Source organism: Dermochelys coriacea, chromosome 2 (genome assembly GCF_009764565.3).
Source record: "Dermochelys coriacea isolate rDerCor1 chromosome 2, rDerCor1.pri.v4, whole genome shotgun sequence".
Classification (NCBI taxonomy): Eukaryota; Metazoa; Chordata; order Testudines; family Dermochelyidae; genus Dermochelys; species Dermochelys coriacea.
The window spans coordinates 40,695,563-40,718,190 of NC_050069.1; the positions used below are offsets into that span (position 1 = coordinate 40,695,563).

The 22,628-nt window shown below is 39.2% G+C and overlaps 1 protein-coding gene across 19 annotated transcripts in view; it reads right to left on the bottom strand.

The window, feature by feature from the left end:
* The window catches only part of VPS13B (vacuolar protein sorting 13 homolog B), a 921,736-nt gene that overhangs the window by 797,950 nt on the left and 101,158 nt on the right, over window positions 1–22,628 (bottom strand). For all 19 annotated transcript variants that reach the window (XM_038388370.2, XM_038388367.2, XM_038388371.2 and 16 more), the window contains exons 5-7: window positions 20,262–20,429; window positions 17,999–18,180; window positions 9,332–9,506 (exon numbers count right to left, since the gene is read on the bottom strand). In XM_038388370.2, coding sequence (XP_038244298.1) covers window positions 9,332–9,506; window positions 17,999–18,180; window positions 20,262–20,429 — 525 coding nt within the window. The remainder of the gene's footprint in view (window positions 1–9,331; window positions 9,507–17,998; window positions 18,181–20,261; window positions 20,430–22,628) is intronic.

Consider the following 22,628-nt stretch of genomic DNA (forward strand, 5'->3'; position numbering starts at 1 on the left):
TAGACCTGTGTATTAAAGATTTAATAACTCACGTTACTTACTACAAGTTGTCTGTTACAACATAACATTTTTACTGTGAACACAGCAGAATACTGTAAGTAGCCAGTCTAACCAAACTTTTTGTTACATCAAGTGAGGAGGAGCCGGAAAAAGAAGATAAGCATGTCTGAAAAAGGGCAGAGTTAAGGCTGCATGAACTACCTTAACTGTGCATTTCCTGGTTTTCAGCTGCAAGGGGACGAAATACCACCCAAAAACCTTAACTCAGCATTAACGTAATTTTTTGGCCATTGAATTATAAATTTGATCAAGTCATGGTCACTTGTACTTAAGCTACTGTTAATTTTTAGTTCTGTGATCAGTTGCTCTTATCTGTCAAGATGAGGTGCAATATAGAATTCCCATGTGTTAGATGCAACAGTTTTTGAGTTAAGAAATTATAATCTACAATATTAAGAAATTCTAAGGATGTTTTAATATTGCTGATACAGACTAACACGGCTACATCTATGAAACCTTAATATTGGCAGTACATCACTCAAATTGCCGGATAACACCGTTTTTTTCCTACATATTATAGATAGCTGCTTAAGAAGCAGATCAGCCTGTTACCTAGTGCGATGTGGTGGACTTGGCAACTCATAGGAGTGACACAAAGAGGGGCATGAGCTAAAGGGGGAATGTGACCTCCCGACTTAGCCCCCCCATTTGACTCCTCCCCAACCCCTCCGCATCCCACTTTCCCTGTGGGGTGGGAGGTGCTATCCTCCCGCTATGCCAGATACCGATTTCAGGGGAAAGGAGGGCAGCCCCATGCTGGCAGCTCATTCACCACGGCTGTACTGCCCCCAGCCCTTCCATGCAGCTGCATCTCCCGAGGACAGCACAGCCCCACCGGAAGACAGGTACAGTTGTGCCAGAGGAGCTGCCGGTGCAGGGCACTGGCTCCTGGGAGCACTGGGCCCACGTTCTGCTCCTTTCGCCACTGCGGCTCCCGAGAGCACTCTGCGGTTCAGTTCAGCACTGATCTCAACTGCAGGGCTCTCCCGGGAACCACAGCGGCAAAAGGAGCAGAACATTGCTGGCAGCTCCTGCAGCTCAGCTTTACCGGTACCACCCCAGCCCTGTCCTCCAGCAGGACTGTACAGATCCCAGGAGATGCAGCTGCATGGAAGGGCTGGGGGCGGTGGCCCCATGTTCTGCTCCTTTTGCCAATGCAGTTCCCTGGTGAATGTGCCCCCACCAGGCATCTGGAGAAGGGCATGTAACCCTTCTTGACCCTTCCAGGCGGCGCCTTTCAGCAGACACCAACAAATACCCCAGCTTGTGTTTTATCTGTTAGGACACAGAGAAAATATTCTGGAACGCTTACGGATCCGAGTTGTTAGTGACTCAGACATGGTAATGCCATTTTTGACAGAGTGCTGCTCCACCTCCCCTTTTGCCCACTCAAACTCTTCATTCCTCACAAAGTATATAATTTCCTTTAAAGACTAGTTTTCAGATTTAGAAAAAAAAATATAGGAGCACTATTGACAATTCTGATAGACTAATAGAACAGATTTGCTCAGTTCCACATAGCAGAAGCATGATAGTAAATTCCAAATCTGGCATTAGACTGAAATTATCATCTGTGTCAAACAATATTAGACGCTACATTTCTGAAAATAAGTTTACACTACCAACATCTTTCCAATAGTAAATTACTTCCTTAAAACCACAGAGTACATAATAATGCATCTTAAAAAAAAAAAAAAACTTAAGACTTTTCTTATTCACGTGGTAATTCATTCATTGAAAAAAATGAATTACTCTTAACATTCATCTGGGAAGCTTTAAAATGCTATAACACCCTAACCGCAACAACAACAGTCTACCATTACCAGAGCACCTTCACATGTCCTGCAAGAATGTTGTGGACCTTTTTAGGGAGTACTCTTGATTGTTAACATTAGAGACCTATGCAAAATTATTTCTTAAGATGAAATTAAAAACAAAAATTCTAAATTAGTTCCCCACTGCCATCAAAGATATATATCAAAAATGAGAAAAATAGATAATTTAGATAATACCTCCTTTCCCTCTTTCTTCTGCCCAATGCCCCACTACAAAACAAAGTTTTCTGATAAGTATGTGGGATGCTCAGTATCTTAACTGCTTTTGATTCAGACAGACATGACATCTTGAATTCTGAAAGTCTTTTCAAACCCAGTCATTAACATATAAAATTACTCACTTGATATTTTATATTGAAATACAAGGCAAGATACAACTAGCAGAAGAATAAAATAAATCAAAGCTGCACACCTGATTTATTGTTTCAACAAACAACCATTATTAAGTGATCATAAAACATCAGATAAAATGGGGTATATACCGTCTCCCATAATAAGGAGAAAGAGAATAAAACAAAACACAGCACTAGTGAAAACACCACGCAAAACATTTATTTAGGAGATACTTTACAGTCTAACACTTAAGGGGGAAAAAAGGGTTATTAACCTGCTCCATAACTTGTTCTTTGAGATGTGTTGCACATGTCCGTTTCATTCTTGTTGTCTGTGCATGTGAACCCAGTGCATGACCATAGGAACCTAATTTCCCTGAATGATACCTGATGCACGCCATTGCATGCGGATATAAAAGTGCAGAGCCACACCCAGCACCCTCTCAATTCCTTCTTGCCGGAACTTCAGTGCAGAGGGGTAGGAAGGCACGTTGCGGAAAAGGCATATGCAACACCTTGCGAAGAACTGTTACAGAACAGATTAATAACAGTTTTTCTTTTTAGAGTGCTTTGCACTCTTGGTGACCCACAAGCTGTGAAACAGGACGTAGGATCAGAGTCTGTCTAAATAAAGTTTGGAGGACAACTCATCCAACTCTAACATCATCTCTCAAGTCCTAAATGATGGCATAATGGGAAGCAAATGTGTGGACTGAGAATAGGTTACCCTGAAACAAATGTCCAGAATTGTAATATGTGCTAGAAAAGCTGCAGAGTTAAATTGAGATCTCATTGAATGAGTTGTGACTCTGCTTGGTGGGGTGACATTAGCTAGGTTAGAGCACATGCATATACATGAGATTATCCAAGAAGAAATTCTCTGAGAAGCGACAAACTGTTCTTTCATTCTGTCTGTAACCACCACAAAGAGTTGAAAGGATTTAGTACTGCTTGGTTCAGTCAAGGCAGAACACCAGAGCTCTTCTGACGTCCATCATGTGCAAACATCCTCTTCCCTGCTCGAATGTAGTTTTAGGAAGAATGCAGGTATGTAAACAGGTTGGTTGAAATGGAAAGCAGACACCACCTTCATAACAAACATCAAATGTGGGTGCAGGTAAACTTTGTCCTTAAAGGAGATAGTATAGGGAAGCCCAGACATTAATGCAGCACACAGCTCTCCCCACCCTTCTGGCAGAGGTAATAGCAATCAAAAATGCCACTTTCACTGGCAGACGTAGCAGAGAGCAAGTGACCAAAGGCTCAAATGCAAGCCCCATAAGCCTTGACAACACTAAGTTTAGATCCCACAGAGGAACAGGATCATGCACCTGAGGATACAATTTGACTAGGCCTTTTAAAAATCTTATTGACACGTGGTTTGAAAAAATACACCAATTATCCACCTTAGAGTGGAAAGCTGAGATAACTGCTAGATGTACCTAGATAGAACCATTAGCCAATCCTTGATGTTTCAGGTATAATAAGTAATTTAGTATGCATTGAATTGACGAACGGGACAGCAAAAGTCCAGAATGGCACAACTAGATGGAAAAACATCTCCATTTACAGAGGTAATTAGCCTTGGTAGGGCTTTCTACCCTTTTGAGCAAGAGTGCTCCCTAACATCTAGCCATGGAGCATCCATGCAGTTAAATGAAGAGATTGCAGGATCAGGTGGAGTAGACTTCCATGATCTTGGGAGATTAATTCCAATGGAAGTGAAATAAGTGGTTTCACTGAGTGCGCGAAAAAAGTGTAGTACCAATGTTGACAGATCCATGCTGGGACTATGAGTATTACTCTGGCCTGGTCCCATCCTAGCCTTAGTAATACCCCATGAATGAGATGAATTAGTGAGAAAGCATAGATGAGCCTGTGAGACCATGGTAGTATGAATGCATCTGTCAGGGAACCCCGGAGGCCACTTCACAGGTAACATAACTGAAGACACTGTTGATCCTTGTCACAAAAAGGCTTATTTGGGGAGACCCCCACCATTGGAAGATGTATCTGACCACAACCGTGCAAAGAGACCACTCATAGTAACTCAAACGATCTGCTCAGGTGGTCTGCCAGATGGTTTTGGAGCCTGATAAGTAAAAAGCTTCTAGTCTATCAAGTTGGCAACGCAGAACTCCCAAAGCAGACTTGCCTCTTGACAAAGTAGAGAATAGCGGGCTCCTCCCTATTTGTTGAGGTAAAATATTGCTGCTGTGTTATCTGTGAGGACTAAGGGTTTTTCACTTGATCTGCTGCAGAAGAACTTGGCAGGCCAACCTGACAGCTTTCAGCTCTCTGACGCTGATGTTGATGTTAAAGTTAAGTCCTCTGCAGACCGTAGACTCTGAGTCTGTAGAGAACCCAAGACTACTTAGCCAAGGGCAGAAGCATCAGTTACAGGGAGGCAAAGAGAATGCTCACACATACATTGGCCAGACCTGTCCACCAATCTAGGGAGGCGAGGACATGAGAAGACATAATCACTACCAAGTCTAGATGGTGACAGCCCAGTGAGTAAACAAAGGCCAATAAACCCTGCAGAATTCCAAGGCACAGTCTGGCATACTGGGCCACATCTGTGAAGAAGGCTATGTGCCCCAGCAGCCTCAAACAGTGTCATGTTGTTGTGACCAGATAAGTTTTGAGATCTATAACAACTGGTTGAATTGTCTGAAACTTCAAGTACAGAAAAAAAGCTCTAGCCTGAATCAAGTCCAGTAGTGTCCCTATAAACTGTATCCGTTGGACCAGCGAGAGGACAAACTTCACTGCACTAAGTCCCAGAGCATTGAACATTGACTGGACCAGAGATGCACTTAGTATCTGCACCCTGGATTGGCCTTTGACAAGCCAGTCGTCCAGTCAGGGATAAACTTGCACTTTCAATCTTTTGAGGAATGCAGCTATCATTGCCATAACCTTTGTAAAAATCCTGGGAGCTGCTGACTAGCCAAATGGTAGTATGGTGAACTGGTAATGATTTTGATTTACCAAAAATGTGAGATACTGTCCATGAGCTTGACTGATCACTACATGGAAGCAGGCATTTTTTAAAGACAATGGTGACAAACTAGTCTCAAGTGACAGGATAATAGAAGCTAGGATAACCATACAAAACTATCTTTTTAAAGAATTTCTTGAGTTGACGCAGTGCTAAAATTGGTCTGACAGCTCACTTCACTTTCAATATTAGGTTTCAGAGTAGCAGCAGTGTTAGTCTGTATCTGCAAAAAGAAAAGGAGGACTTGTGGCACCTTAGAGACTAACAAATTTATTTGAGCATAAGTTTAAGTGAGCTGTAGCTCACAAAAGCTTATGCTCAAATAAATTAGTTAGTCTCTAAGGAGCCACAAGTCCTCCTTTTCTTTTTTCAGTATTAGGAAATAGCAGAAATGAAACCCTTTCCCTCTGCGATACTGTGGAACATCCTCTACGGTACCCTCCCTTGAGGACAGATTGTACCTCCTGGAACAGGAGCTCCTCATGAGAATGGCCTGAAGAGTAAGGGAGGGAGGCAGGCACGAAGGGGTAGAAACAAATTGGAGGGTATATCCCACTTTCAGTGTTTAAGACCCACTGGTTTGAAGTAATTTGGGACCAAGCACTGAGGAAGTGGGAAGACTTTGCAAATGTTTGAGATAGGGTCTGGTATGGAGTCCTTGACTGACCCACCAGAATGACTGTTTAGAAGGTGTCCAGGAGGACCAGGAGCTAGAACCAAAGCAGAAGGAGTGGGAGGTCTGTTCCTATAACCCAGGTTTCTCTCATTCCGGTCTTGAAGAGGAAAAAAAGCAGGATAATGCTGAGTCTGCAGAGTCTGATAGTGCTTTCTGACTGGGGCAGGTACATACAAACCTAAGGACTTCAAGGTGGCCCTTGAGTCCTTAAGGCCAGGAAGCTTGATGTCTGTCTGCTCTGAGAACAGAAAAGTACCCTCAAAAGGCAAGTCCTGAATAATATTCTGGGCTTCATAGGGTAGACCAGAAGACTGCAGTCATGAAGACCTCCACACGGAGACTGCAGAAGCGATAGTCTTAGCTACCGAGTCTGCCACATCCAGCTCAACTTGCAGCCAAGTTCTTACTACTAATCTGCCCTTGTTCACCAGGGAAGAGAACTCCTGACTACCTTTCTCAGGGAGCAGATGTTTGAATTTTTCCATGGAGCCCCAGAAACTAAAATCAGAACATTTCAGCAGAACCTGTGATTAGCAATTCTAAATTACAATACCCCCAATACCAAATAAGTCACATTTCTTGGCCTCTTGATTTGGGGGTGGGAGCTTGAAGCCTCTGGTGATCCCTTCGTTCGTCGCTGCAATCACTAGCAACCCTGTAAGAGGATGGGAGAACCGACAGTTAAACCCTTGGGAGGACTCATAATACTTGTGCTCCACACGCTTCGAGGTAGGAGGCAAGGAAGATGAGGTGTGCCATAGTGTCTTTATTGGCTCCAAAATCACCTCATTGATTGGCAGTGCACTCTAGATGGACCTGGCATAGTTAATGCATCGATCAGGCAAAGAGAGGACTCTCTGACCTCCTGGACCTGAATGCCCAAGTCTGAAGCACCCCTCCAACAATTCCTGATAAGTTCTGTAGTTGTCCAGAGGGAGTGATGTTGCCTCCAAGGAAACCATCTCATCCAGAGTGGAGAAGACTATAAGTGGTTGAACTTCTTCTGCAAGGTGTTCTGCTGGCTCCTCCTGAACCTCTTCCTGATAGTCTGCATTGGGCCCAATACCAGACACTGCAAGTGGGGCAGCTTCATGCGAGGACTCAATCCTCCTGGACAAGGGCACTGAGGAAGAATGAGGAGGGGAGGATCCAGAAGCTGGGGGAAAACCCCAGTGGTTCCAAAAGAGCCGCTGATAAGGGACCAGACCCCAATGACCTCCTCGCCACATTCCCACAGAAGCTCCCAGTCAGTCAAGTTTGGGTTCAACAGGGTACCCAGAGAGGAAGGATCTACGTGGGGAGCAGTGGGTACTGCTCCATGACTGACAGATATATGAGCCCACCTCGGGGTCCAATGAAGAAGAATTCCCTTCTGCAGACCATGGAGGGTCTATCCAAGTTGATTCCAGTGACTGAGGCCAAGAACCCACTGATGGCTAGAGAGACCATCGTTGCCAACTTCCTCTTAGATGGCACAAATGGGTTGACTGTTGACTGTTGCCAGGAAGTAGGCAGCTGGTGCACTACAGGGTGCTGGACCACAGATGTTGGCACAGGACGATTTAACAGTACCATAGGAGCTGATTCCTTTACCGCCAACAATACCAGCACCAACAAACAAAGTAACTCCTCGCTGCTGCAAACGCCTCCAGAGTACTCAGCACTAAGATCATATCTGATTGATGCAATACTGCTGAAGTTAATCGTGCCATTTCTGGCACAGGAGTCGACAGTGCCCATTCTGGCAATGAAGCTAACTGTGCAGTTTTAGACATTGATTTGGAGGAGGGGTAATTAGATCTCAGTTGCCTTGACTCCCTTTCCCTCTGCTTTGTAGACTTGGGGGTGGAGATCTTCCTCAATCAGAGCCTCTCTGGAAGACTTATGCTCCTTCGTAGGCACAGGTGACAGTGACCAGTGCCGGGACTCTGACACTCTTGGAGGCAAACTTCTGACTGAAGCTTCAGCACTTGGCACAGAGTCAGAGCAGGACAGCTCTGAGGATCATCTCAGCTCCACCTCCATGAGCTGGAACTTCAGCCTAGCCTCCCTATCACTTTTCACCCTATGCTTGAAGCCCTGGAAAATCTGGCACTGGTCCGTCACATGTGCCCCACCCAGGTATTTGTAATAAATGCTGTATGGGTCACTGTGACGGGGTTAGGACTCACCACCGCGGCGCCTTCTGTTGGTACCTCTGGGAATTAGCTCAGTACACGTGGAGCACCCTCCGCTGGTGGTGTCCCGTCGGTCTCTCACCCTCTGTTGGTGTCCGGACCAGCGTTGTTCCCTTCTCGCAGTGTCCTCTTTCAGGACACTGCCCTCCAGCATGCCCCCTAGTCCACGCTCACCCACAGCCTGCCCAGCACTGCACTATTCCAGGTGCTGGTCTCCTCGTTCAGGAGTCAGACCTTCTTTGAAAGTCTGGGAGAGACTGCCTGCCTGTTGCCTGGGCAGCCTTTATATAGGGCCTAGCCTAACCCTGATTGGCTGCCTCTTGCTCGCCTGTGATTGGCTCCCCGCAGGCCCTCTCTGATTGGCTGCCTGTCTGCACAGCCACTCTGGCCTGCTATAGCTCAATCTGGCCTGGGGGTGGGGCACTGCCCCACCACAATCACTCACAGGCATAGGTTTTGAGCAAGAAGCACATGATTTGAAGCCCGGTGACCCAGGCATGCCTCAGTGGCGCCAACAGAAACCTGAAACAAGAAAAAACTATAAAATCTTAAACTTCTTTTTAACTACTAAAAACTAATTACAACTACTAATTACAACTAGACTATGTACATAAAGGCTGAGAGAAAGCTGTTCTAGCAATGAAAAGGGTTCCAACAACCGTCACAGAAGATCAGAAGAAACAAAGGGGTTGGGGGCAGCTTTGTCTTTTATACCTGCATGCAGTGGCAAGTGACATCAAACGGCGCTCAAGCCACTCACTGGATACTGCTGAGGGAAAAAGTTTCTGATGGCCATACACTGGGAACACAGACACCAAGAATGAAATTCACACGTGCAACCACTTGAACAAGTGTTGACATTTCTATTCACAGTAAAAAGAAAATAGTTTCAAAGTCAAAACACAAAAACAAAATCAAAAAGCTATATTTTAATTAAATTAAAAAATATCAAAAACTATCTAACAACCCCAAGTCTCCCGCTACATTGCATGATCATCAAAATCCAAAGTTTTGTCCAGAAAGAACAACCTCAGCTTAGCTAGGATAATCAAAGTAGCTTTCTCAGCATAACACACAAATAATGTTAAGAGTATTACACAGATACATAGAACAATGTATTAGCTCTAACAGATTACAGATTGCCAGACACTGTAATACTTTGTGTTGAAAAGTCACATTTAAAAATCAGAAAATAAACCCAATTTTTAAAATATTATTTTTGGTTGAGAAATAATAGTTGTATGTACCTGAGATGTTTCCCAATATATCTTTAGTATGACAAACCAGGTCTTCATTTTCTCCTTCTTTAAAGTTTCCCAATTCTCCATAGTAAAGAGCAATCCCAAGCTGCATTATGCGTATAAACATAGGGAGCTGCTGATCAGTGATGGAAAGCTTCAAACTTTCAACTAACGTATGAATCTACAATATAAAGAATACAGAAGCAAAAAAATCATAATTGTGTCTTCATTAAAAATCAAGTTTTAAAATGTAAGGTATGATGCTATAGATAGAATATCCCTATTTTTTTTCTTCAAAAACAATATCACAACATTATAATATCTTTAAGTCAAAAACATTCACACTTTGGAACCTAAATAAAAACAACATTTTACTATATTAAAGGCAGAGAGAATTGCAAGAAAAATACTTTAATTTACATTTTTATAACAACTTGTGTTACAATAAAAGAGAACATTCTACACTAAAGTTTGGGGTGTCTGAAATTGAACGAACACATTTTGCTATGTAGGACAAAATGATCACAGCATTCCAGGGCTGTAAAAACCATTGCAACGATAAAAAAACACCACCCTGAAGAAAAATTTACGTCAGTTGGGTTTTGGAAGGTTTGTTTGTTCGTTTTTTCGTTTATTTTTTTTGAAGCATATTTCTGAAGTATTATATGTCCATATATTTGAAAGTTTGATCCTAGAAACATCAAGTTCCGAATTTCAATCTGTGAATGACAACTAGTTATTCTAAAAAGGTGAAAGCAAAATGAGAACAAAATATATATTTTTATGCCTAATTATATCTATTGGGAAATAAGGAAACTGTCTAGAAGTCCAGAGAAGATAAGAGAATGGCTGGAGTGTAGTGACTGAAGAGAGGTGGATGATCAGTGGTTGGAATTAATCACTGGAAGCTGAAGAGAGAAGAATGTGTAGATGTATGAACTGTGAAGGCGGCTTGATTTACTAAAATTTAAAAAATTTTGGAAGGTGTTCTATGCAAAGCAGTTTAGCTCATCTATAACAGTCTTCATACTTTACAGTTGGTGTAGTCAATAAGTGGACCACGGGCCAAATCTGGACCGCCAGACACTTTTAATGGACCCCAAAATCTTATTTACTTATTTATTATCATTATTGGTTTTTTTTAAATATATTTTCTCTGGAGTCTGGGCCTTGACTATACCTTGACCAAGAAATTGGGACCTTGAAAAAAATAATTGACTACCCTTGCTTTACAGTGTTGAAATCAGTAGGTGGCTGTTTCTCATTCCAACTTCTGTAGATTGTAAGTTGCTGAACAATACTGCAAATGGATGCTTGATGTTTAGTGATAACTAAGCATCAGCAGTGTATGAATTTATCTGAGTCAACATGCCTAAGGTTGAGGGAAGTGGTAGAAAAGAAACTGCACTAATGAAAATTTTTCAAAAGTAAAATATAAACATTGTTACATAGCAAGAAAGGAAAAGTCATGTCCATTTAAAAGTACAGAAAACTAGTTTCTTTGGGTTCTTCATGATCAAATATACCACAACATGAAACCTTGCTGAAGCAGAAGAAAAGAACACTGATGAATATGACCCCACAAATGAGACATTTCATTGCTTTTTTTTTTTTTTTTAAATCAAAACATAGCCAGGTTGGTAATTTAAGTCCATGTTTCAGGGCTTCCAGCAACCCTTCAGCAGTGTCATTCCAAATCTGTCTCCATTTGTCCCTGATACTCAAAAAATATTTTTTTAAAAATCAATTGGTGATTATGCCATAAAAATGAAGTTCTTCAAGATGACTTTGCATATTTACCCTTATGCGTAATGTGCTGACTGATGCAGCCTAACAGTAGAATCTTCTCCAAACAGGGCCTGTTAGAGCACACTTGTGCCCCCTCCTGCCCTTCCTTTCAACATCCTCAAATGTTCTAAGGGCAAGGCTATATAAGGGGTCCTGTGACCTCTGCCATCTCAGTTCCTGCTACCAATGACCCAGAGAAACCAAGATAGGACTCTAACAAAGATGGGGAAGATGGGTGGGAAAAGTGAATATGCGGGGTCACCTCAAAAAAACCCTCTGGTTATACCTAAGTAACCTTCATTTCTTCAAGTGGCTCTGCATATTCCCACTTACGGGTAATTTGGCAAGCAGTACTGAAAAACACGGAAGGAAACAGAGCTCTAATTAAATGATGATTGAAGCACCGCTCTACCAAATCTCACATCTGCACTCGAAACCAAATCCAAAGTGTATTTAGTAGATCTACAGACTGACTTCCAAGTAGCAGGTTTACAGATTTCCCCAACAGGAACATGTTTAAAATAAGCAAAAGATCCTGCAACTGCCTTAGTGATATAACATCTCATAACAGTAGGCAGAGGGACTGCTGCTAACTTCTAATATTTAAAGATACATTTTTTAACCCATCTGAAAATAGTATGGGCAACTACACTGTAACCCATATGATTCTTAGCACAAGAAACAAATAACCAAAAAGACCACCTAAAAATCTTTTGCTCTATTTAAAAAATAGGCTAAAACCATTTTAGCATCTAAAGTATGTAAAGGAGATTCCCCTTTATTAGCATGTGGCTTTGGAAAAAACAAGGTAAATTAACTGTCCAACTGAAGTGAAACTCAAATACTATTTTTGTGATCAAATCCAAGAACCATCTTGTCCTTATGAGAAATAAGGATATAATTCACTCATGCTTCTGGCTGATGTTATAGCAAAAACAACCAGTTTTAATAAATAAATAAAATAAAAAGCACTCTGCCACAGGTTCAGAAGGGGACTTCATATGCCTAGATAAAACCAAATTCAGATCCCATGGTGGAACCATATCTCTACAGGAACAATACAAGTTAGATAACCCCTTCATAAACCTTTTAACTGTATCATGTACAAATAATGACCTACCATCAATCAAAGCATGATAATCTGAAAGATCCACTACATGAACTCAAAGAATTAGCCCCTCAGACTTTAACTATATCAAATACTCTAATATATAGGGAATAGAAATGGAAACTGGTAAGTCAGATTTGCCTTGCATCCAAGAAGCAAATCTAACCTATTTCAAACAACATTTCCTCATAGATTGTTTTCTAGAATTAATACATTCTGCAGCAACATGGAACAAGATATTTCTAGATTAATCGAAGTTCTATAGTCCAGGCCATCAGATGGAGAGACTTTGGATCTGAAAGAACACTCCTGCCTTGCTGCTGTGACAATAGGTTTGGAGACAAAGGAAGAAGTATACAAATTCTCTATGACAGCTGGAGTAAGTCCATGTTGCCTTGGCCAAGCTAGAACAATCAGGATCATTCTTGCCTTGTCCTGTCCGATCTTCTTCACTACCTTCTGAATTAATGGAAAGAGAGGGAAAGTGACCGAGATGGACTGACTGTTCTTTTATGCTCTTGAACAGAAGAGACATTTGGTTGAATCTGGTTGTACAGACTCCAGCTGGAGAAAATCTCTTGCACACCTAATCTTTCAGTGATCACTCGTGCATCTGAAACTGCTTCTGCTGAGCCGATCTGCCAACACACTGCTCTCCCCGCTAGATATACGGCCACCGAATGAACATAAACAATGCTCCAATCCCACAGATTGACTGCCTTAGCATAAAGCAGAAAAGAGTGGGCACCTCATTTGTTGACAATGCATAGCCACTGTATTGTCTGTTGCTATCAGAACAACCTTCCTCTTTACATGAGGAAGAAAAGACCTGAGAGGCAGAGGAAGAGCCCTTAATCTTAAAACATTTATGTATAAATCCTATTCCTGGGACACCCAGTCACCTTGAACTATGAAAGATTCCAGATGAGCTCCCCATCCATTGTTCGATGCATCAGATTTATCATTATCAACAGCAAAGGGGAACTGACCAGGATCCCCTCAAGAACATTAGTTCTGTTTATCTACCACATCAAAGAATCTAAAATGTTCTTAGGCATGGTGACTAATATGTGAAGGCTGTCTAGCTTGTAAACTAAGCCAACCAGCGTCTCATTGCCTCATTCTGAAATCTGCAAATTGAGTAACATAAGTAGTTGCTGGCATACGATCCATCAGACCCAAAAAGAAAATCACTTTCTGAGTTCAACAACGATGTATCTCAAAAGTAGATTGTACCATCTTCAGAATGTTTTCCTCAGAGAGAAAAGCTCTTCCTACTACCAAGTCCAGGATGGAAGATCCATTTTATAGGGTCTAAGTGGAGTATAGATTTGACTTTTTAATATTCAGAAGCAATCATAAATCCGTAGGAAGGGAGGTAGCAAAGCTGGATGTAGCCTAGCAGATATTTGTGTGAAGGAGACTTCAGCAGTCAACCGTCTAAATATGGGTAAACAGAAGTTTCCTGTCTTCTGAAATGCATTGCTAATATAGAAAGTTTTGTTGTAAAGACTCTTGGACTGTAGAAAGGCCAAAAAGCAGGACCTTGTATTGAAAATGTCCTTGTGCCACCACAAAACATAGGTACTTGTGATGATTTTGCAGATAGAAATATGGAAATACACATTTTAAATCAAAAGCTGTAAACCAATCCATAACTGAAAGTAAGGAACTTTCGGAGGCTAGAATTCACATTCAAAAACAAAATTTCAAACAAACCTGTTCAACTTCCTCAAATCTAAAACTGGTCAGAATTCCCCATCTTTTTTCCACACCAGGAAATATCTTGAATAAAACTCTTGACCCCACAGACCCTAGGATACCTCTTTCAGCATCTATCAGAAGCAATTTCTGAACTTCATCTGGAACCGATGAAGACAGAAAATTTTAGGCACCTTAGCCTTACTAAATGAGGCCGTTAGAGCCAAAACAGGCCTCTTAATCTTTGGATTTGATGATCTCCTGGAGACCAATGGCTTAGCAGCAAAAGCTTCTTCAAGCATGAAGAGTTGCAGTCTATTCTGCCATTCTTTATGAGCTCTGAGTGTAAAAATCTGACAAACAGAACATCCAAAACGAGAGTGGCCTTCTCCAAGGCTCTTAAGGCACCTTACATTACAAGCTACCAACAACAATTATCTAAAAAATCCAGCTCTGAAGGACAAGATTAGTTCACTTCCATCTGGTTGAAGCAGCTGGAAGGAAGACAGACAGTAGAGAGTCTCCTTATATAACCTTGCCCTGAGAGCATTCAAAGATGCCATGGGGAAGGGTAGACCAGTTAAGGCATTACGCATAAGGGGGACTATGCAGAACCACTCAATGAACAAACAATTGAACGGCAAAATCCAAAACTGGATAAAAAAAGTGGCTACATTATTTTATAATCTTTAACGTAGCACAAAATCAGCTATTATAAAAAATTATATATCATCCTAGATATATTCTGCCAGGCAGATTTAAACTCACAGCTCCACTAATAGAATAAAAAGGATCAATATTGACATTAATGCAATATATAGTTCATAAAACATGAAAAGTGGCTTGATAATAGTCCCAAGTATCCACACAGGGCAAAATGCACTTCTGCATATTGCTATTGACCTGACATCTAAAAATAAAAATCACAAACATAGTCCAAGATGCTCATGATGATATCCAAGAATGTAGAAAAATATAAGGAAAACATTGCCATCCGCACACATAACACCCTTTTCATTTTTCTTCTCATTTCTTGGTGTTCAGCCAAAATATTTATTGCTGTAATTACAACTGCCGCTTTTACTTGATCTGAGTTGATTTGGAAACCTTCCCAGTTAAGGTGGCAGAATAAAGATTTGCATGATTGCAAACAAGTAGTTATTTCAGTACACTAAAAGGAGTGCAGGAAGTTAATCATGCTCAATAGTGGTTTTGAAGCTGGTGTGGAAGGCTTCATTAATGGCAGACAGTCCTGCATGTATACACATACACTCTTAATTAGAAGTTGACACTTCTGACCAATAAGTAGTGAGTTCTATCAGGGGTAAAAACTGGCAGCCATTTTGAGCACCAGTCAGATCTAGTCCAGTGCCAGGAGAAGACGGAGCTGCCAGTGGTAACCCAGACTGAATCTGTGGATTGGATTTTAAAAGTTTCCTGTAATTTTATAGAGGTCAGCGGGATTGAAACTGGGAAAACACCATAAAGGAGGAATCATAGACTGGAAGTTCAATGTCTTCGTGAGGGTCCCTTCCCCTCCACAAAGAGATAATTTATGAATACACTAGTCCCCAAGTATACTCCCATGAAATGAAACAAACATTCTTACAGACTGCACCCTCTATTTAACTACAGAACATGAAGCATTAATGCAAACTACCTGACAGCCTTCCTCATACCTGTCCTAGGGGAACTGGCTGTGGATTTGGGTTAATATTACTGAGATAAGGGCCAGACCTTTCCACTCTAGCCTCTCTGCTAAAACAGTCAACTAGTTAGTGACAACTGCAGTAATGACGATTTTGGACATAAATACGCTTATCTACTAGAGGAAATGGTTGAAGCTATAAATTCATTTCACTTACAGCAGTGAAGTTTAACATTTTTAAAGTTTTCATGAATGAATGCCAGCCATCCAGTGATCTGATTGGCTGGCACAGACTTCATTAGTATAAATTACAAGAGCACATTTAAAGAACACCTATATCCAATCAGAAACCTAACATTTAAAATATTATATATTTTAAAGGGTAATTTTTTCTATAACTGCTCTCTGACTAAAGCATGCAACCATTTTGTTTACATCAAATCAGAATGCAGCAAATTAATAATGATATATGAAGAAAATATTTTTCTATTGAATCAATACTTTAAACCTAAAGGAATCAAGCAGTATAAAAATCCTTTTAGAATAGTATAAAAGAACACTGACATTGAACATTACTATACTGCTTATTTTATTAACAACTGATGATTGACTTCAACATTTATCCAGCAGCATAAGACCAAATGTTCTAATCTTTTATTGACATCTCTAAGGACAAGGTACAAAGTTAAAATATTTTATCTGTAAATCACATACTGAAAATGAAAAAATATGGTAATTAGGGACAATATCACCAAAAATCAACAAAATATGAATAGTGGGTAAGATGCGTCTTTGAACACACTGAAATGTTTAAAAAAGATGGGAATGACTGACCACCAACAGAGATAAACAGGTGGGTTTCATTTAAATATAAATGTAATTACACTAACATTGCTCCATGTACTCTGGCATGTGTTTTATGGTAATCTAGGATCCATAAAAAACTTTTTTTTTATGTAATAAAGTGAAAAAGTAAATAATTCATTATTAAAACAGCAGCACCATTTGACACTATCCTGAAGATTGTGTCAATGTTTCCACTATAAATGTCTGTTGTCAGAGGTTTATAATTCAGCCATAAAAATTTGATCCGTGTTAAAACTTGGCATAGAAGATCTCAAGTCTGTGACTGAATATTTTTCCAAAATTAAAAAGAATAACTTGGCTGATTTTAAGTGCAAAATTACAGGATTTTTAGCATGCAGTATGATTGCACATATCCACCAACTGCACTAGTACCACAAATCGTAAAGGCCTTAATATGTATGTCACAGTCAATCGTATGATAAATCATTAATATCAAGATGGTCCATGTAAGCTTTAAAATCATTGACGATTTAGTTATAAAGGTCCTAATATCCATAAAGACTCAGCTTTTACGCATTTCTAAAAAAAAAACACAAAATAAATGAATTTACAAAAAAAATTAACACAGGATTAACTGGTCCTACTGTGCCTAAGTACTGTATACATTTAAGTGCACCAGTGCACGATAGGATGTATTTTATGTACTAAGATACCTACATTGATAGGAAAAATTATTAGAGTGTATCAGTAAAAATTAAACTTAATGATCACGAGAGGTAATGACTGCCTACTTTGCACATATGCTACTGGAAGTTCATGTGCGCAAAACAAGTGTCTAAGCAGCATTTTGCATGAATACATTTCCAGATAAGCACTTAAAAATAGCAAATGTCTGTAAAGAGTTTTGGTATCTTCAGATCAATAGTGCTATGTAAGTGCAAAATACCATTTACAGGACAGGTAGTAGCAAAAAGCTTCCCCCATACTGTCCCAACATACCTACAATATGAACTGAAGGAAAAGTCTTTAAAGGTGAAAAGGTAATTCGACCTCTGTGCCTATTCAGCTGTTGATTTCTATGCTTTGACTATCAATAAACATGTCAGTTAGTGTCAGATGTGTGTGTATGATATTGGATACTTGCCCATTAAGAACTGGACTTGGACCACACATTTTTTACACCTCGACCACTGAACAGTCATTAGAATATATTAAGTTTTGCTTAATACCAATCAGTGTCTAGGCCAGATTTGAAAATGCTCTATGTCCCATTATTAATCTCCTAAATTATGTAGTCCCCAAACTTAACTTTAAACTTTCCTTTTTCCTCTGTTTTCTCGACTCTTTATTCTGTGGTACAATTATTACAATCATTTTTTAAACTCAAGCAAAAAGCTGTCTGGATTGAACATTACTTTTCTTTCTTAAATATGTTAGTATACATAATACCTGCAGTCTATTAATAAACCAAGACACAAAAATTCCATAGTAGTTAATGTACTATGTTAGTGTTCACATTCTTTGGTTTTTCTTATGAATGTCAAATTACACACTTAAAACCTGAAAAGTAGTTCATACATATGGATGTGAGGAAACAAAAGAAGACACTTTGGTACCTTACTTTGATAACAGAAGGCATCTTGGAATTAAGATTATCATAAGTAAAATGCAGACGAGTTCTGAAGGAACACTTGTAAAGGAGAGGGTCCTGGTAAAATTCAATTTTTCCACTAGCATTTCTCTTATCAAGACATACTGTGCAGTCAGAAAAATTAATCACCTTCCTTAGTACCAGATCATTTGCTTTAAAAAGATAAGAAAAAATATTAAGACAGTTTAAAACATAAAAAATAAAAAGCAAATACTTAATATGCATAGTATACTAATCTATGAGCAAAGAGTAATAATCAATAAAAATAAACAGATTGACAGAAAGAGAAGAGACTGCCATTTTAGTTAACAGTGTTATCTTTTATTTAAGCTACCACAAATATTACTGGTTCACATGGCTAAAATAAAGAGCTCTAGCAAGAAGCAGCATTTTCTAAGTAAGCATTTGGTAATATATTTATCTTTACAGCTTACTAAAATGTTTTCTATTTAAACATGCATTTAAAGTGTGCGTTTTACACTTGAAAAAAAAAAAACTTGCATAGAGATAACAACCCCACCCACATTTGAAAACTATTGTCCCAAACATAGCAGAGGCCTCAAATCCCTGGGAATAATGATTATCCAGAAGGGGCTGGGGGAGGAGGAAAGAGTGTTAATCTTGAAAGAAAGGGGAAGAAAGAACTTAATAAATCTAAACATTACACCTCCAATAATACACCTCGAAGGGTACATTCAGTTTTACTCGGAATAGTGGGGGGATGGAAACAGCTGAAGTCAATAGTTAAAAATTAGGCAACAGAGAATATGGAAAGTGAATATCCAAAATGTTCTCTCAATTTTCAGATACTTGATTATAAATCTGCAAGGACAAAAAAATCCTTGAATTATCATAAACCAAAAACATATTAATTTTTCCTTATAATCAAATTTTGCTAGAAATAACAGAGTTGCAGAAAACTCCAAAGATACAAAATCTCACAAAAATAGTAGTTACTTTTTAAGATCTTGTATGGCCTTGACTAACTGAGAAAAAAATTATACATTTTCCCGTTTAAGAAGAATTTTATATTTTGCAGCCAAAGGCAGAACAGGGAGATTCCTTCTTTCTCCTTCCTTGGCCCCTTTATCAATTATCCTATGCCCCAGCCAAATGGATTACCCAGTGAGACTCTTCCTCTTAGAAGAGCTCTATCTGTGATGACTAGTGCAACTGGGAAGCCATGACATATGGATCATCCTCCACACCCTGCTCTGCAATCCAGTGACAGCTGAGAAGGGCAGAGTGCCTTAACCTGTTTTTCCATGCTGTGGTCAGTTTAACTGTTAATAAAATGCATATTTCAAAGATGGTCTTTCTTGTGAATTTGGTGATTATAAAGACAAAAACAATATAGGCTAGAGCCATGCACAGTGCAAATTTCTCAACTCACTTTGCACCTCAGAGCTGACCTTAAAACACTCCTAGCTACTGTAGTCTATGCACAAGGATAAGACCAGCCCACTCATTTCTCTCTCCCTGGGAGAGTTTTGTCGATTTGATATATGCCAAAAATGCACATTTTCGTCAGATAAGTTATCATCTTGCAATTTCTGAAGCAAAATAAAATATGTTATGATAATCTTGGATTCGGATATATTTTATAATGTTATAATATTACAATAATTATAAATTTTAGCTAGAGAAGATTGTCCAGTGGTTAGGATAATGGCACAATATGCAAGAGACTCATGTTCGATTCTCTGCTCTGCTACATATTTCCTATCTGACCGTGGGCAAGTCTCTCTTGTGCCTCAGTTCCTCATCTGTAAAATGAGGATAATAGGACTTCCCAGCCTCACAAGAGAATTGTGAAGATAAATAGATTAAATATTGTGAGGCACTCTGATACCAAGGTATTGAGGATGACTCACCCCACCCTAAAATGAACAGATAACTTGATATTTTCCCCTACTGAAATGTGATGTGGCATGCATTATTTCACTTAACTGATGTAATAACTGATGGTCCTTCTATTCCATAAAATACACTGCACGTGTTTGCATTTGCATCCAGCCTACTTAAAAGTCAACATATAAAATTACCATATTGTGGCCTGCAAGGTACTGGTAATGGAAAAAACAACTATGTTAAAAAAGAAAATTGAAAATATAATAGGAAGCAATTTCACTTCCAACCCTTAGAAAGCTACTTGCATGAAATTTAAACTCTCATCTAAGGAATATAAGAGTCCTAATATTACAGAATTTAAGACCCAAAAGTATCTACTCACCAGAGATGTCCATAAATGCACGATCCCAAAATTCATCCACCGTATAGCATTCTGCAGAAGTTATATTGACTGAGAGAACAATATCATCCTCCACATACTTTAATATGAGATTGTTGATCACAATGTTGACATTGTTTACAACACGCCTAATCAAACTCTGCACGTAACCTATCAAATGGAAACAGAAAGACAAACAGAATGATTCTCAGACGCTATGAGGAAGAGATGCTACTATTAATTTAATTACTACAAAAATAAAACAAATTATTTCCATGGTGTATCTATTCCCATTCATCAGAATACTAACCTTTTCCTAGCAAAAAGCACAAGGCACATAACTTCTTTAAAACTGCATTGAGAGCTACTGAGTGGATTAGCTTCCAGAAAGTGTGGCAGAGGAAATATAAAAACAAAATTCTCATCTATTAGTATTAGGTGTTAGATTGTTATGTTGAAACCTGATGGCAAAAATTAACCTTCAAATTTAATTTTTCAGGATAGTGCAAAATTTATTTCTTTTCTTTTTTTGTGTGGGGATATCACAAAATACTGCTAAAAAAAAGATTTTATGTGAACATACAAAAATGACTATTTTCAAAGAAAGATAGAAATGGACTTGGAAAGAATAGACAAAGTTACTAGGATACTAGTTCAAATATACATGCCTTTACATGTATTTTTCCTTCTGAATCCATCTATAAAAAGTCACAGAACAACATCCATCTTTCTAAGTACTTTTATTACTCGATTTAAATTTTAATGACCAATATACTCATGTGCTGCTCAGTAAGAACTCTGTTAGGTATAACAGAAACAATTTCTGTCAACAACTCACACAGTTAGCACCTGCAATAAAGCCTACTGGGAAGAAACCTATTTAAATTTGTTCAACCATAACATGGTTGGAAAAACTAACTCTTTTATGCTTTCCCAGTGGAGGGTAAAAATTCTCATCTGAACAATACAGGAAAGAAATGCAATCCTATCCATGTTCAAGTTTTTCCTGTATACGGAATATATTAACTATGCCAATTAATTTATGCTGCGAAGGAAAAAACACAGATACAACTATTTAAAAATTATTATATTTTAAATTATATTACTTATGCATCCCTATATTTTAAGTTATTACCTACCCATACATCAATATCATATGTAAAAACACATGCATTATATATTATGGAGACCGTGATGGTCACTATAATTTAAACTGATTGAAAAAAGGCAGTTAAAGTTAGAACTTATTCCATTTATTATACAAAATAAAATATTGCCTTTAGAAACTCATGTCACTTGTTAATGGGGTCTGATTTACTTTTTAGTGTGTTTTACATCCACCAAGTCAGCTAAAAGTGAGAAGCATTTAAAAACAGCCGGGGGGGGGGGAGAAGGAGGAGAGAATCTCACAATCTTTAGCAATTTTTTGGGCCCCTTTCAAAGAATATTGTTAAAACATAGCAAATGCAAACATACCACAGGTACCAATAATAATGTCTCATGTATAAGGTACACAAAGAATTTCATATTTACACAAAATATTTATTTACCTAGCTTCCATAACTTTGCTCACTAATGTCAAGACATTTGATGATGGATGCCATTTCTATGGACGGTGAAGAGATTTTTACTAAACAAGAGCAAATGTAAGATGCTTTTAACTGGGGCTGCAGATAGGATTTATAGGTCCTTCAACAAGCTGTCAAAGTAGGGCTCTCTGTGACCCAGAACCGTACAGCAGCCTCACCCTTCTAAATGAAACGTGTAGCATTCCCGCAACCCTATGCATTGCTCCCAGAGAACTCCCCTTTGTTGTGCCTCCCACACCACCTCCATTGATAATGCCTCATCCCTTGACCAGCTAGATACCCATACTAAGTTTCATTCTTTTTTTTTTTTTATACCACCTCATTGCCATGACACTGAATACAAGTGTTGCCAACGTACAAGAGACAGTCAACGCTCAGATCCCTGTTACAAGTTGGTACCATCTGCCCAGGATGGGGCATTATCTCTGGGACACAGATTGCCAACATTCACTTTAATAGAGCCTTCACATTCTCAGCGAGTTCAGTTACCACATTAATGAAAGCTGATAATATTCCTTCTAATGTGGCGCTCCATTTCTTGATCCACTTTATGTAAGCTGGGATCTGCCCACTGCACTATATTTACAAACAAACAAAGATTATTTTGAATTTGAGGATAATTTCTCTTTATAGAAACTGATGGTGAACTAAACCTAAAACATCTCTTAGGGCTTAATCCCAAGGATTGTGTTTGGGAATGGATACGTCTCTTGTTTTTGAAAATACAGAGTTAAACACACTGAACACAGAGTAATCTCAAAGGCTAAATTAAAGCAAACTA